Genomic DNA, 12,588 nt, shown 5'->3' on the forward strand with positions numbered 1-12,588 from the left:
CTAACTTTTATTTTTATTTATTTTTTATAGTTTTCAAACTCTGAATGCTCTTATTTTTGTTCTTTACATAAACTGTGACTTTGTAATTCTCTTAGTTTTGTATTTGTCTGTATACGATGAATTACGGACTAAAATTGTAGTGGTGCAAGACAACTTCAGAAACGGTTTCCAGCATTTACTGGTTTACTGATACTGTGTTTCTCTCTCACTGTGTCTCTCACCGTTACTCTGTGTCATGAATCAGTGTACTTGTTAGTGTGGCAGTATGACACTTCACACTAGTTATAAATAATATGCCATCCTCTCCCAGCTGCAACCGACCAACACCACACTGCTTGCTATTAAGGAATGGACCCTCTTCTCACCGTTCCACCGTCACCCCACTCTTAGAACAATAATTTCACTTTCCCTCTTCCTGCACTTCCTTCCCACTAAACCATGGAAACCACCTCGTTTTCCATCTTACTCTTCTTCCTTCTCTTCGCCTCTTCCACTTTATCTTCTCACGCCACTGTCTCCTACGACAGAAAGGCCATTCTCATTAATGGGCAAAGGAGAATCCTCTTCTCCGGCTCCATACATTACCCCAGAAGCACCCCTGATGTAAGCCGCAAAAAAGAACATCATTGGACTTTACCAGCTTTCTTTAGTTTCCTGTCGTTTTTTTCTGATTTTGTTGCGAAATTGTGTCGGCGCAGATGTGGGAAGATCTGATTTTTAAGGCCAAAGAGGGAGGGCTTGATGTGGTTGAAACCTACGTCTTCTGGAATGTTCACGAGCCTTCTCCTGGCAATGTGATTCTTCACTCCTTTTTTTTTTTTGGTTTTGCCGTGTTTTCATTTTCCGACCTCTAATTTGAGCTTCTGGTCGAATGTGCTTGTTTCTGCATGGAACTCAATTCAGTACAATTTCGAAGGGAGGTATGATCTGGTGAGATTCGTGAAGATTATACAAAAAGCAGGGCTTTACGCTCATCTCCGCATTGGACCTTATGTCTGTGCAGAATGGAATTTCGGGTAACTTCTCTTTTTCTAACATGGCAAGGCAATGGAATTCACTTGCAGTCACAGTTTCATTGCATTTGTGGTCAATGCGGCCACAATTCTGGTCGTAGAGACTCTAGAAACCTTGTTTGTCATTTTTCTTTTAGATACACTCTTCTCATTGCTTAGCATCTCAAGTTTTTGATCTTATATTGCTTTATGTGCAGAGGATTTCCTGTTTGGCTTAAGTATGTTCCGGGGATAAGCTTTAGAACAGACAATGAACCTTTCAAGGTCTTTCATTTTTTTTCTTCCGAAAATTGTTTTATGATAAGACTATTGGGTGCTTTGAACTTTACTGATGAGTCATAAACCGTGTTGCAGAGGGCGATGCAAGGATTCACTGAGAAGATCGTGGGAATGATGAAGAGTGAGCAGCTATTTGAGTCTCAGGGGGGCCCCATTATACTCTCTCAGGTAAAACATCTGGGTCTTTCGTTTCAAAGCACTAGTGGCTATGAACTTTTCACTCTAGATCTAGTTTGAATAATGAAACATTTACTGTGTGCTGTTTTAGATTGAGAATGAGTATGGGGCACAGAGTAAGTTGCAAGGGGCTGCTGGTCAAAACTATGTGAATTGGGCTGCAAAAATGGCTGTGGAGATGGGAACTGGAGTTCCTTGGGTGATGTGCAAGGAAGATGATGCGCCAGATCCAGTGGTAAGCATTCTTACTCTTCCTCTTGAAAACTGTATAATATAAAATGCAATCTTCTGATACACCATTAACATGCCTAGGTTTCTTTTTGGTTATTCTATGATTATTTTAACTTTCAGAGACTAGTAACCTTAAAAAATTGGAAAATTAAATGCAGCACTCAGACAATTGCGTTTACTTCATTTATTTCATTAAACTAATCTGTTTCGTCTGTGGGGTAACAGATAAACACGTGTAATGGCTTCTATTGTGATAAGTTTACTCCAAACAGACCTTATAAGCCTCTGATTTGGACAGAGGCATGGAGTGGCTGGTAAGCTTTTTTTTCTTTACTGCGACATTAAAAGTTAGAAATGGAGAAATGGCATAACTTTCTGTTAAATGTGAAGGTTTACAGAATTTGGAGGTCCAATCCACCAAAGGCCTGTCCAGGATTTGGCATTTGCAGCTGCTCGATTTATAATAAGAGGAGGGTCCTTTGTTAACTACTACATGGTAAGTTTTGTTGGCTTAAGCTGATTTATAAATTGATCATGATGGCACCTACTCTACTAACCAACCTATGTTGTCTTGAATTTACCTGTAGTATCATGGAGGAACCAATTTTGGACGAACAGCTGGAGGCCCTTTCATCGCTACCAGCTATGACTATGATGCTCCATTGGATGAATATGGTGAGAGCTGAAAATTTTATGCCTTTTATGTCATTTATAGTGTTTATTGACCCCATGACAACTAAACCAAAATTCTTCAACAATTCTGGCAGATAGTAATATGCAAATTATGTAACTACAAGTCACTACCGTTCTTTTTCTTAGAAACCTCATATCCATGAATTTTTTTGTCAAATTTTATGTCCAAAAACTTCTTACTCTTCACTACTTTGAAAGCCACAAATACTTTCCTCTAATGCTTACATTTTGGGGTATGTTTACCTCAGAACAGTACCCCAGAACCCTTTTTTTCCTCTTTTAACTGACTATTTCTGCAATAAAACGTTGAAGGTTTGATTAGGCAACCAAAATATGGTCATCTAAAAGAGCTTCATAGGGCCATCAAGATGTGTGAGCGAGCTTTGGTTTCGACTGACCCCATTGTTACTTCATTAGGGGAATCCCAACAGGTGTTGACTCAAGTCAATGTTATTTTGTTTTTCATGTGTAAAGCTTTGTTTACTGATCCTAGCTAACATGCTCCTTTTTCAGGCACATGTATACACTACGGAAACTGGAGAGTGTGCTGCTTTTCTCTCAAACTATGATTCAAAATCCTCTGTTAGAGTGATGTTCAATAATATGCACTATAGCTTGCCTCCTTGGTCCGTCAGCATCCTCCCAGATTGTAGAAATGTTGTCTTCAATACAGCAAAAGTATGTAACAAGTTTTACACATTTGGTATCCTGTATTGTATTTAGTTGTTCTATCCATACTTCTGTTAACAACCTTTTCACCTTCAACGTGTTCATTCAACATGATTTAATGACTGAAAATTTAGTCAAACCTATGAACTCCTACTCCTTTTGTTTAGGTTGGAGTGCAAACATCTCAGATGCAAATGTTGCCGACAAATACTCAAATGTTTTCATGGGAAAGTTTTGATGAAGATATTTATTCTGTAGAAGACAGCTCAGCAATCACTGCTCCAGGTCTCCTGGAACAGATAAACGTAACAAAGGATGAAAGTGATTATCTTTGGTATATAACTAGGTAAAGCCTGATTTTTAGGCAATCCAAATATGCTACCTTACTTTTCAGATTCTTTATGTTTATCCCTTGTTTCGGCTACTAAGTTAATCTGTAATTCATTTTGATGTCTATGTTTCCAGCGTTGATATAGGTTCATCCGAATCCTTTCTACATGGAGGTGAGCTACCCACTCTCCTTGTTCAGTCTACAGGCCATGCTGTGCATGTTTTCATCAACGGTCAACTTTCTGGTATGTTAATTTTCTTGCTTTTGCATAACACCCCATTTTAGCTTATTGGTATAAATAAACATGATATATGTTTCAATCCAGGTTCTGCCTTTGGAACGAGGGAATATAGAAGATTCACATACACCGGCAAGGTAAACCTTCGTGCTGGAACAAACAGAATAGCTCTGCTCAGTGTTGCCATTGGACTTCCCGTAAGTTTCTTTCCTCTTTTACCTTCCAAATCCTACTGTCAGTAAATGTTTAGTTTCCATAAAAAGCGGTTATTGGTTTGTGCTCAAGTTCATTCACCACTTCCATCTTTCTATGATTACGAAAGCCTAGTAAATGTCAGCTAATTTTGGCAAGAAATAAAAATATCAACAGTGGCTCAATTTTTTTCCTCCGAATAACTCATATTATTGACCAAATGTTTTTCTGTATTTTGTTGTCAAAGAATGTAGGACAACATTTTGAGTCATGGAGCACCGGAATCCTAGGTCCAGTTGCACTCCATGGACTTGATCAGGGAAAATGGGACTTGTCAGGGCAGAAATGGACTTATCAGGTTGCATACCCTTACTTTAGAAACTTAACTTGGTTCACTTTCCTTGTAAAAAATTTCATTAACATGCTTTTAAACAGGTTGGGTTGAAAGGAGAGTCCATGGATCTTGCTTCTCCGAATGGTATCTCTACTGTTGCGTGGATGCAGTCAGCAATAGTTGTACAAAGAAACCAGCCATTGACATGGCACAGGGTATAAACTCAAAGACAAAATAGGCTAAGTTCTGAAAATGTAACACTAGCTTCAAAACTGATAAGCTTAATCTGTAAACTCTGCAGACTTCTTTTGATGCTCCCGAAGGAGACGAACCATTGGCATTGGACATGGAGGGAATGGGTAAAGGTCAGATATGGATCAATGGCCAGAGTATCGGAAGATACTGGACTGCTTTTGCCACTGGTAATTGCAATGACTGTAACTATGCTGGTTCATTTAGACCTCCAAAGTGCCAACTTGGTTGTGGCCAACCAACCCAGCGATGGTGAGTATCACTGACAATGACATTGTAGCTTCTGCAACGTTATTATGTCAGTGAACACAGTGAAGCAGTGGAAATCTTATATTACATTTCATTCTTAAATTTCATTTAATTTCATACAAAATGTTTCAGGTACCACGTCCCTCGATCTTGGTTGAAGCCAACTCAAAATCTTTTGGTTATTTTCGAGGAACTCGGGGGAGACCCTTCAAAAATCTCGCTTGTGAAGAGATCAGTGAGCAGTGTGTGTGCTGATGTGTCTGAGTACCACCCAAATATTAAGAACTGGCACATCGAGAGCTATGGTAAGTCAGAAGAATTCCGTCCACCGAAGGTTCACTTGCACTGCAGCCCTGGCCAGACCATCTCTTCCATTAAATTTGCCAGCTTTGGTACCCCTTTGGGTACTTGTGGGAACTACGTACAAGGAGCTTGCCATTCTTCAGCATCCTATGCCATATTGGAGAAGGTGATCTATTGTGTGACTTTTTTCCGTGGATTCGAGTATTATTATGTCATGTTATAAAAGACTAGTCCTTTCTGATAGACTTTACCTGCATAATACATTAGCTTCTGATAAATTCTTCCTAGGAAATATTCTTAATTCCTCCTCTCTTTCTGTTTCATGTTTCAGAGATGTGTCGGAAAATCAAGATGCACAATCACTGTGTCAAACAGCAACTTCGGGCAAGACCCATGTCCAAACGTAATGAAGCGGTTATCAGTTGAAGCGGTTTGCGGTCCAAGTGATACAAATTGGAGGGGTTGATTGGAGAAGGAAGCACCCTTTTACGTTTAGTGTGCAGTGACATAAAGGGCAAGGAAAAGGGATGAACAATAATAAAAGCAGAGCATAGATAAAGTTAAAGGTAGTTGTGTAGGTGAAGAGTAGGTTCAGTGGCATAGTGTGAAAGTAGCTCTGAGGCACGTGGTTTATAATTTTATTTGGTGGGGTTAACGGGGCTTGTAAAATTTTTTCATAGTTAGATAGGTGAATGTGAAACGAATGGTCTGAAATTTGGACCCTTCATGTGTGAATTTAGAGTGTACCGGTCCCCGGCCTTTTAACCGGATATGGGCACTGGGAAGCGAGGCATTTATGTGGGTGTGATTTGTGTTTCCTTTTTGTAACTTTGTATTAAATTAATGAGTTAATGCGGTGAGTCATGCCACAAACCAGGTTCAACGTGGGAGTGGATCCTACTTTAACCATTGTCTGATGAGATTATAGAAGTTCAATATTTATAAAACCTTTGTTTTCATTTTAGTTGCTGCGTAAATTTTAAAATTTATAAGGGACTTATTAACAAGTTTTAAAATTTAATAGGAACTTACATGCAATATTTTTAAAATTATAAAAGATTATTTATAAAATTTTCAAATTTAGTAGGGACTTACCTACAAAGTTTTAAATTTATCAGAAAAAATGCATACTAGCAATTTTTTTAATTTTATCAAGCAGCTACATGAAAAGTTTTTGAATTTATCATGGATCTACATGCAAAGCATTTTAATTTATAATGGACCTATTTGCAAAGTTTTTAAATTTATCAGGACCTACCTGCAAATATTTTAAATTTATTAGGGATCTACTTGCAAAGTTTTTAAATTAATAAGGGAACATACCTCCAAAGTTTTTAAATTTATCATGTACTTACCTTCAAAGTTTTTAAATTTATTAAAGAATTGCAAATTTTGAAATTTATCAAGAACCTACCTACAAAGATTTTAAATTTATCAGGGATCTATTTGCAAAGTTTTCAAATTTATCAGGATCTACATGCAAAATTTTAAATTTATAAGGGATCTACTAGCAAAGTTTTTAAATTTAACAGGGACCTACCTGCAAAGTTTTTATATTTATCAGGAAGTTGTTGGAAAAATTTTCAAATTTCTCAACGACCTACATGCAAATATTTACAATTTATCACAGACCAACCTTTAAAGATTTAAAATTTATAAGGGATCTACCTATAAAGTTTTTAAATTTATAAGGGCCCTACTTGCAAAGCTTTTAAATTGAACATGGACTTATCTGCAAAGTTTTTAAATTTATCATGGATTTACCTGCAATGTTTTTAAATTTATTAGAGACAATATGTAAAGTTTTTAAATTTATTAGGAACCTACCTGCAAAGTTTTTGAATTTATTAGGGACTTACCTGCAAAGTTTTTAAATTCATAAAGGACCTACTTGCAAATATTTTAAATTTATCAGGGACTTACCTGTAAAGTTTTTATATTTTTTAGGGACTACTTGTAAAGTTTTTAAATTATACAGGACCTACTTGTAAAATTCTTAAATTTAACATGGACCTACCTGCAAATATTTTAAATTTATTAGGGACCTACTTATAAATTTTTTAAATTTATCAAGGATGCAAAGTTTTAAATTTACAAGGGACCTACTTCCAAATATTTTGAATTTATCAAAGACTTACCCGCAAAGTTTTTATATTTATCAGGACCAACCTGCAAAATTTTTAATTTAAAATGGACCTACTTGCAAAGTTTTCAAATTTATAAGCGGCCTACATGCAAATATGTTAAATTTATCATCATCTACCTGCAAAGTTTTAAAATTTATTAGGGACCTACCTGCAAAGTTTTAGATTTATAAGGGACCTACTAGAAGAGTTTCTAAATTTAATAGGGACCTACCTATAAATATTTTAAACTTATCAAGGATCTACCAACAAAGTTTTTAAATTTCTAAGGGACGTACCTACAAATTTTTTAAATGTAAAAGAGACCTACTTGCAAAGTTTTCAAATTTAATAGGGACCCACAAGCAAGTATTTTAAATTCATTAGAGACCTACCTGCATAGTTTTTTAATTTATAATGGACTATTAGCAAAGTTTTTAAATTTAACAGGAAACTACTTGCAAATATTATAAATTTATTAGAGATCTACTTGCAAAGTTTATAAATTTGCGAGGAACCTACCTGCAAAGTTTTTAAATTTATCATGGACTTACCTTCAAAGACTTTAAATTTATCATAGAAGCTTCAAATTTTTATATTTATTAAAGACATACCTGCAAAGTTTTTAAATTTATCACGGACCTACCTACAAAGTTTTTAAGGTTATAACAAACCTACATGCAATTTTTTAAATTTATAAGCGACCTACTAGCAAAGTTTTTAAATTTAACAGAGACCAACTTGCAATGTTTTTAAATTTATAAGAGGGATCATCTGTAGAGTTTTTAAATTTATCAGGGACCCACGTGCAAAGTTTTTAAATTTATCATGGACTTACCTTCAAAGTTTTGAAATTTATCAGAGAACTACAAATTTTAAAATTTATTAAGGACCTACCTATAAAGATTTGAAATTTATGGAGGATCTACCTGCAAAGTTTTCAAATTTATCAGGGACCTACCTGCAAACTTTTAAATTTATAAAGAACCTGGTAGCAAAGTTTTTAAATTTAACAGGGACCTACCTGCAAAGTTTTTATATCTACGAGGGAGCTATTGGAAAAGTTTTCAAATTTCTCAAGGACCTACTTACAAATATTTAAAATTTACCAGGGCTTTAGTGCAAAGTTTCTAAATTTATAACAGACCAACCTTTAAAGATTTTAATTTTATAGGAGACCTACTGTAAGACCCATGAAATTTAATTAATTAAATAAATAATTAATTAATAAATGCGGGTCGTGGAAGCCTTTATGGAATTTTATAGTGATCGATGTGATGTGGAAAAGTACTAGCTCAAGTGGTTGAGAGTACTTTGATTGTGTGAAAGGACTTGGGTTTGAGTCTTAAGTATGCCAATTGTGTGTTATTTAATTATTAGTATTTTAGTAATATGCTTAATCATGTTAAGTGATAATATAATCATAGAATTATATTAATCATCATGAAACATGAATTGGTTAAATGGTTATGCATTGATTTGACGTTGGCATTGGATGGGTTCGAACCTTGGTGAACCTAAACTAAACTTTCTTTTTGCCAAAATTCCTTTGGCATGAAGGTGAAAGGGCAAGGAAAAACCCTAGCTGAATGGCCTCCAAGGAAGGCTAGAGAATCAGCCATAGGTTAGAAGAAAGGTTTGCAAGGTTGCCATTGTTACATAGTGAGAGGAAAGCGAATTTGAGAGTGTGTTGAGAGAATTAAGAGTCTGTTTGGGGCTGGAATGCGGGAGCACTAAGGGAAGACATTTTTTGGCCAAGAAGAAGAATCTCACATTCAAATTAAGCAAAGGAGACCAGGTTAGGGGAGCTGGAACTGTACTTTTATTTTGTGTTGTTAAATGGTATGAAATGTATGAAAAATTGGATGTATATAACCTGCCATATCATGTAATTTTCATGTTTCTGGAATTTTCCAGAAACCGTCTGGTGGGTGATGAACCACCGCCAGGCGACTCATCCTTTTCTGGGTTATTTTGGGGTTCTAGAGATGGAACCGCCTGGCGGCAAGGCTTGCGCCGCCAGGCGACACGTGATTGCACACCCAGTTTTCTGGGTTTTTGATGAACCGCCTGGCGGTGATGAACACCCGCTAGGCGACGCGAGTCAATTTGGCTCGATTTAGTTTTTTGGGGTTTTTTGGTTGATTCTATTCGGGGGGAAAAGATAGTGCCAACTGTTTGAACATGATTGGAAGCCCAAATTAGCTGAAGTATATAAAATTGAAGGTTCGATTGGGTGAAAATTGCATGAATATCAATTGGTGGGTTGATGAATTAGGGATTTCATAGTCACACTAGATTAAGTGGAAAGGTTAGTGGAATTTCGTATATGGAGGAGTCTTATGAAGGAATAATGAATATAAACATGTGAAGGCAGCCTATTGGGTCGTAAATCGAGTGGAATCAGAATTGCAGGGGATGGAATAAGGTTCTTAGGTGTTGAGGAAATTTTTGTGTTCTTGGAACTGCAGGAACCGCCTGGCGGCACCCAATTGGCCACCAGGTGCCACATCAGAGGTGCGTGGTGTTTTGATTCACAAAAAATGCTATTTTTCATACTTTTCGCGCAACAGTAACCGCTGGGAGGTGGTTTAGTCCCACCGGACGGTGGTTTAGTCCCGCCGGGCGCCAGTCTTCTAATTCTGGGCGCTAGACGCCACCAATTTTTCTGGTTCGCGTAGTTTTCGTAAAACTACATTTCTCGTTTCGTTAACCGTCCGATTTAGGTTAAATTTTGACAGGTGGTCCATAACATGTGGTTCTTCACTTTGAATGGTGGAGATTGGATTTGGAGATCAGTAGCTATAGATATACATTACTTAATATTGCTGATTTTGGAGTTTGTAAAATACATGAATAAGCCCTTGATTAGTTCAAGTAACTTCTAATGAAGCATAATTGGGTTATGTGGTAAGTCTCTATCAATTTGAATGTTCCTTTGGGTTAGTCACATATGGAGAATTGGTTTGGTGAAGGCATGGGTGTCAATATTAAATTGCATCAGTGCATAAGATCATATGCTTAAAATTGTTAGAGTGTTGCTGCTTATATTTTGTTTGAGCATGCTTGGGATGGTCTATATGACTAGGGGATGAATGCACATGTGAGATGCTATAAGGCCTAGAACATTATAGATGGCAATGCTTTTCATTAGGGGTACTCTAGAATTAGAGTAAATGAGAGCAACCTATGTGAAGTGTGCTTGAACCTGAACTAAAACCAGTAATGTGCAAGTACTGGTGTAGCGACTGGCGGTACGTGTCCCCCGCCAGGCAATCTGGAAGCGGCAGCGCCTAGCGGTACGTGTCCCTCGCCAGGCGATTTTGCTATAGTAGATTGGTGTTATGCTTGCTATGATGTGCGTGATCTACAAGGCTTCTAGGATATCTTAAAGGTCGGGTTGCTGGTGTTCCTTGAGTTGAGCTCGGAACGTATCCCTTGAGTTGAGCTCGGGATAGGGGTTAAGCACGTGGCATTCCTCGAGTTGAGCTCGGAATGACATCCCTCAAGTTGAGCTAGGGATGGCGGATGAACACGAGGAACCCTTGAGTTGAGCTCGGGTTGGCGAGTGTTGCTGATGTGAGTGTGCTGGTTGTGGCCAGTACGGATGGGTCCAGATAGATTGCCCTCCTCAATAGTTGACTGACGAGTTTGGTAGTCTTGGGATGTTACGAATTATGTTCGTATATGGGAACTCCACCTGGCGTTACGGTGTATGATCCGTAGCATGGTTACCCGCACGTGCTCTATTGGTTGTGGCCGATAGGTATGGCAGCAAGACACCTTGAGGTACCCACTAGAAGATGTAGAACACGAATAACATGGTGGTGGCCATGTGATGTGATATCAAAGGATGGAATTCCTTTGGTGTGATTGTGTGATTGGTATATTTGTGTCATATATATATATATATATGTTTATTTTGTTAGCTCACCCTATCTGCTTATGTTTGTCGATGATTGTGTTCGCGGTACACGGGAGCAAATGATGGTGCAGGTGGATCTAGTGAGGATTAGCAGCGGAGTGGGGAAAACTCATGGGAATAGTTTTATAGAGTTTTATCATTTATGGTTTTGGATTAAAGAAGTAATCTATTATGAGACTGTTTTGGTATTTCATTGAATTTTGAGAAGATTTGAACTTAGAGTTATCTTTATTATGAAATAAATTATTTGAAATTTCCCACGTTTTTGGGAAATGGATTTATAATTAATGCGTTTTTATTTTCTTATTTTATTTTTTTGTTTAAACCCGTAATATCCTAACGGGATGTTACACCTACCTGCAAAGTTTTAAATTTATATGGACCCTACTTGCAAGGTTTTTAAATTTAACAGGGACTTGTGCGCAAATATTTTAAATTTATCAAGGACCTACTTGCAAAGTTTTTAAATTTATCAAGGATCTTCCTGCAAAGTTTTAAATTTATAAGGGACCTACATGCAAATATTTTGAATTTATCAGTGACTTACCTACAAACTTTTTATATTTATCAAATATCTACCTGCAAAGTTTTTAATTTATAAAGGACCTACTTGCAAAGTTTTAAAATTTATAAGTGACCTACATGCAAATATGTTAAATTTGTCATGATCTACCTGTAAAGTTTTAAAAATTATCATGGACCTACCTGTAGAGTTATAGATTTATAAGAGACATACTAGAAGAGTTTTTAAATTTAATAGGGACCTACGTATAAATATTTCGAACTTATTAGGGACCTACCAGGAAAGGTTTTTAATTTATAAGGGACGTAGCTGCAAACTTTTTAAATTGAAAAAAGACCTACTTGCGAAGTTTTTAAATTTAACAGGGACCTACATGCAAGTATTTTAAATTTATCAAGGACCTACATGTAAAGTTTTTTCATTTATAATGGACCTACTAGCAAAGTTTTTTATTTTAACAGGGAACTACTTGCAAATATTATAAATTTATTAGGGATCTACTTGCAAAGTTTGTAAATTTGTAAGGAACCTACCTGCAAAGTTTTTAAATTTATCATGGACCTACCTACAAAAATTGTAAGGTTATAACAGACCTAAATCCAAATTTTTAAATTTTTAAGGGACCTACTCGCAAAGTATTTAAATTTAAAAGGGACCAACATGCAATGTTTTAAAATTTATCAGAGGATCATCGGTAGAGTTTTTAAATTTATTACGGACCTACCTGCAAGGTTATTAAATTTATCAAGAACTACATGCAAAGTTTTTAAATTAACTACGGACTTACCTTTGAAGTTTTGAAATTTGTCAAAGAATTCCAAATTTTGAAATTTATTAAGGATCTAGCTACAAAGATTTTAAATTTATGAGGGATCTACCTGCAAAGTTTTTAAATTTATCAGGGACCTACCTACAAACTTTTAAATTTATAAGGGACCTACTAGCAAAGTTTTAAATTTAGCAGGGACCTACCTGCAAAGATTTTATATCTATTAGGGAGCTATTAGAAAAGTTTTCAAATTTCTCAAGGACCTATATGCAAATATTTAAAATTTA

The 12,588-nt window shown here is 36.4% G+C and overlaps 1 protein-coding gene across 1 annotated transcript; it reads left to right on the forward strand.

Annotated features, from left to right (window-relative positions):
• Positions 1–292: 292 nt before the first annotated feature.
• Positions 293–5,925, forward strand: LOC114178670 (beta-galactosidase 3-like). Its single transcript, XM_028064710.2, has 19 exons — positions 293–603; positions 699–794; positions 904–1,016; positions 1,211–1,277; positions 1,368–1,460; positions 1,561–1,704; positions 1,926–2,014; positions 2,091–2,196; positions 2,288–2,375; positions 2,706–2,824; positions 2,907–3,071; positions 3,230–3,408; positions 3,528–3,637; positions 3,719–3,828; positions 4,071–4,181; positions 4,259–4,372; positions 4,459–4,661; positions 4,791–5,127; positions 5,293–5,925. The coding sequence occupies exons 1-19, from the start codon at positions 439–441 to the stop codon at positions 5,425–5,427; spliced, it is 2,544 nt and encodes an 847-aa protein (XP_027920511.1). The 5' UTR covers positions 293–438; the 3' UTR covers positions 5,428–5,925.
• Positions 5,926–12,588: the final 6,663 nt, after the last annotated feature.

The sequence above is a fragment of the Vigna unguiculata genome, chromosome 3 (assembly GCF_037176805.1).
Source record: "Vigna unguiculata cultivar grain cowpea cultivar isolate G323 ecotype 2 chromosome 3, ASM3717680v1, whole genome shotgun sequence".
NCBI lineage: Eukaryota > Viridiplantae > Streptophyta > Magnoliopsida > Fabales > Fabaceae > Vigna > Vigna unguiculata.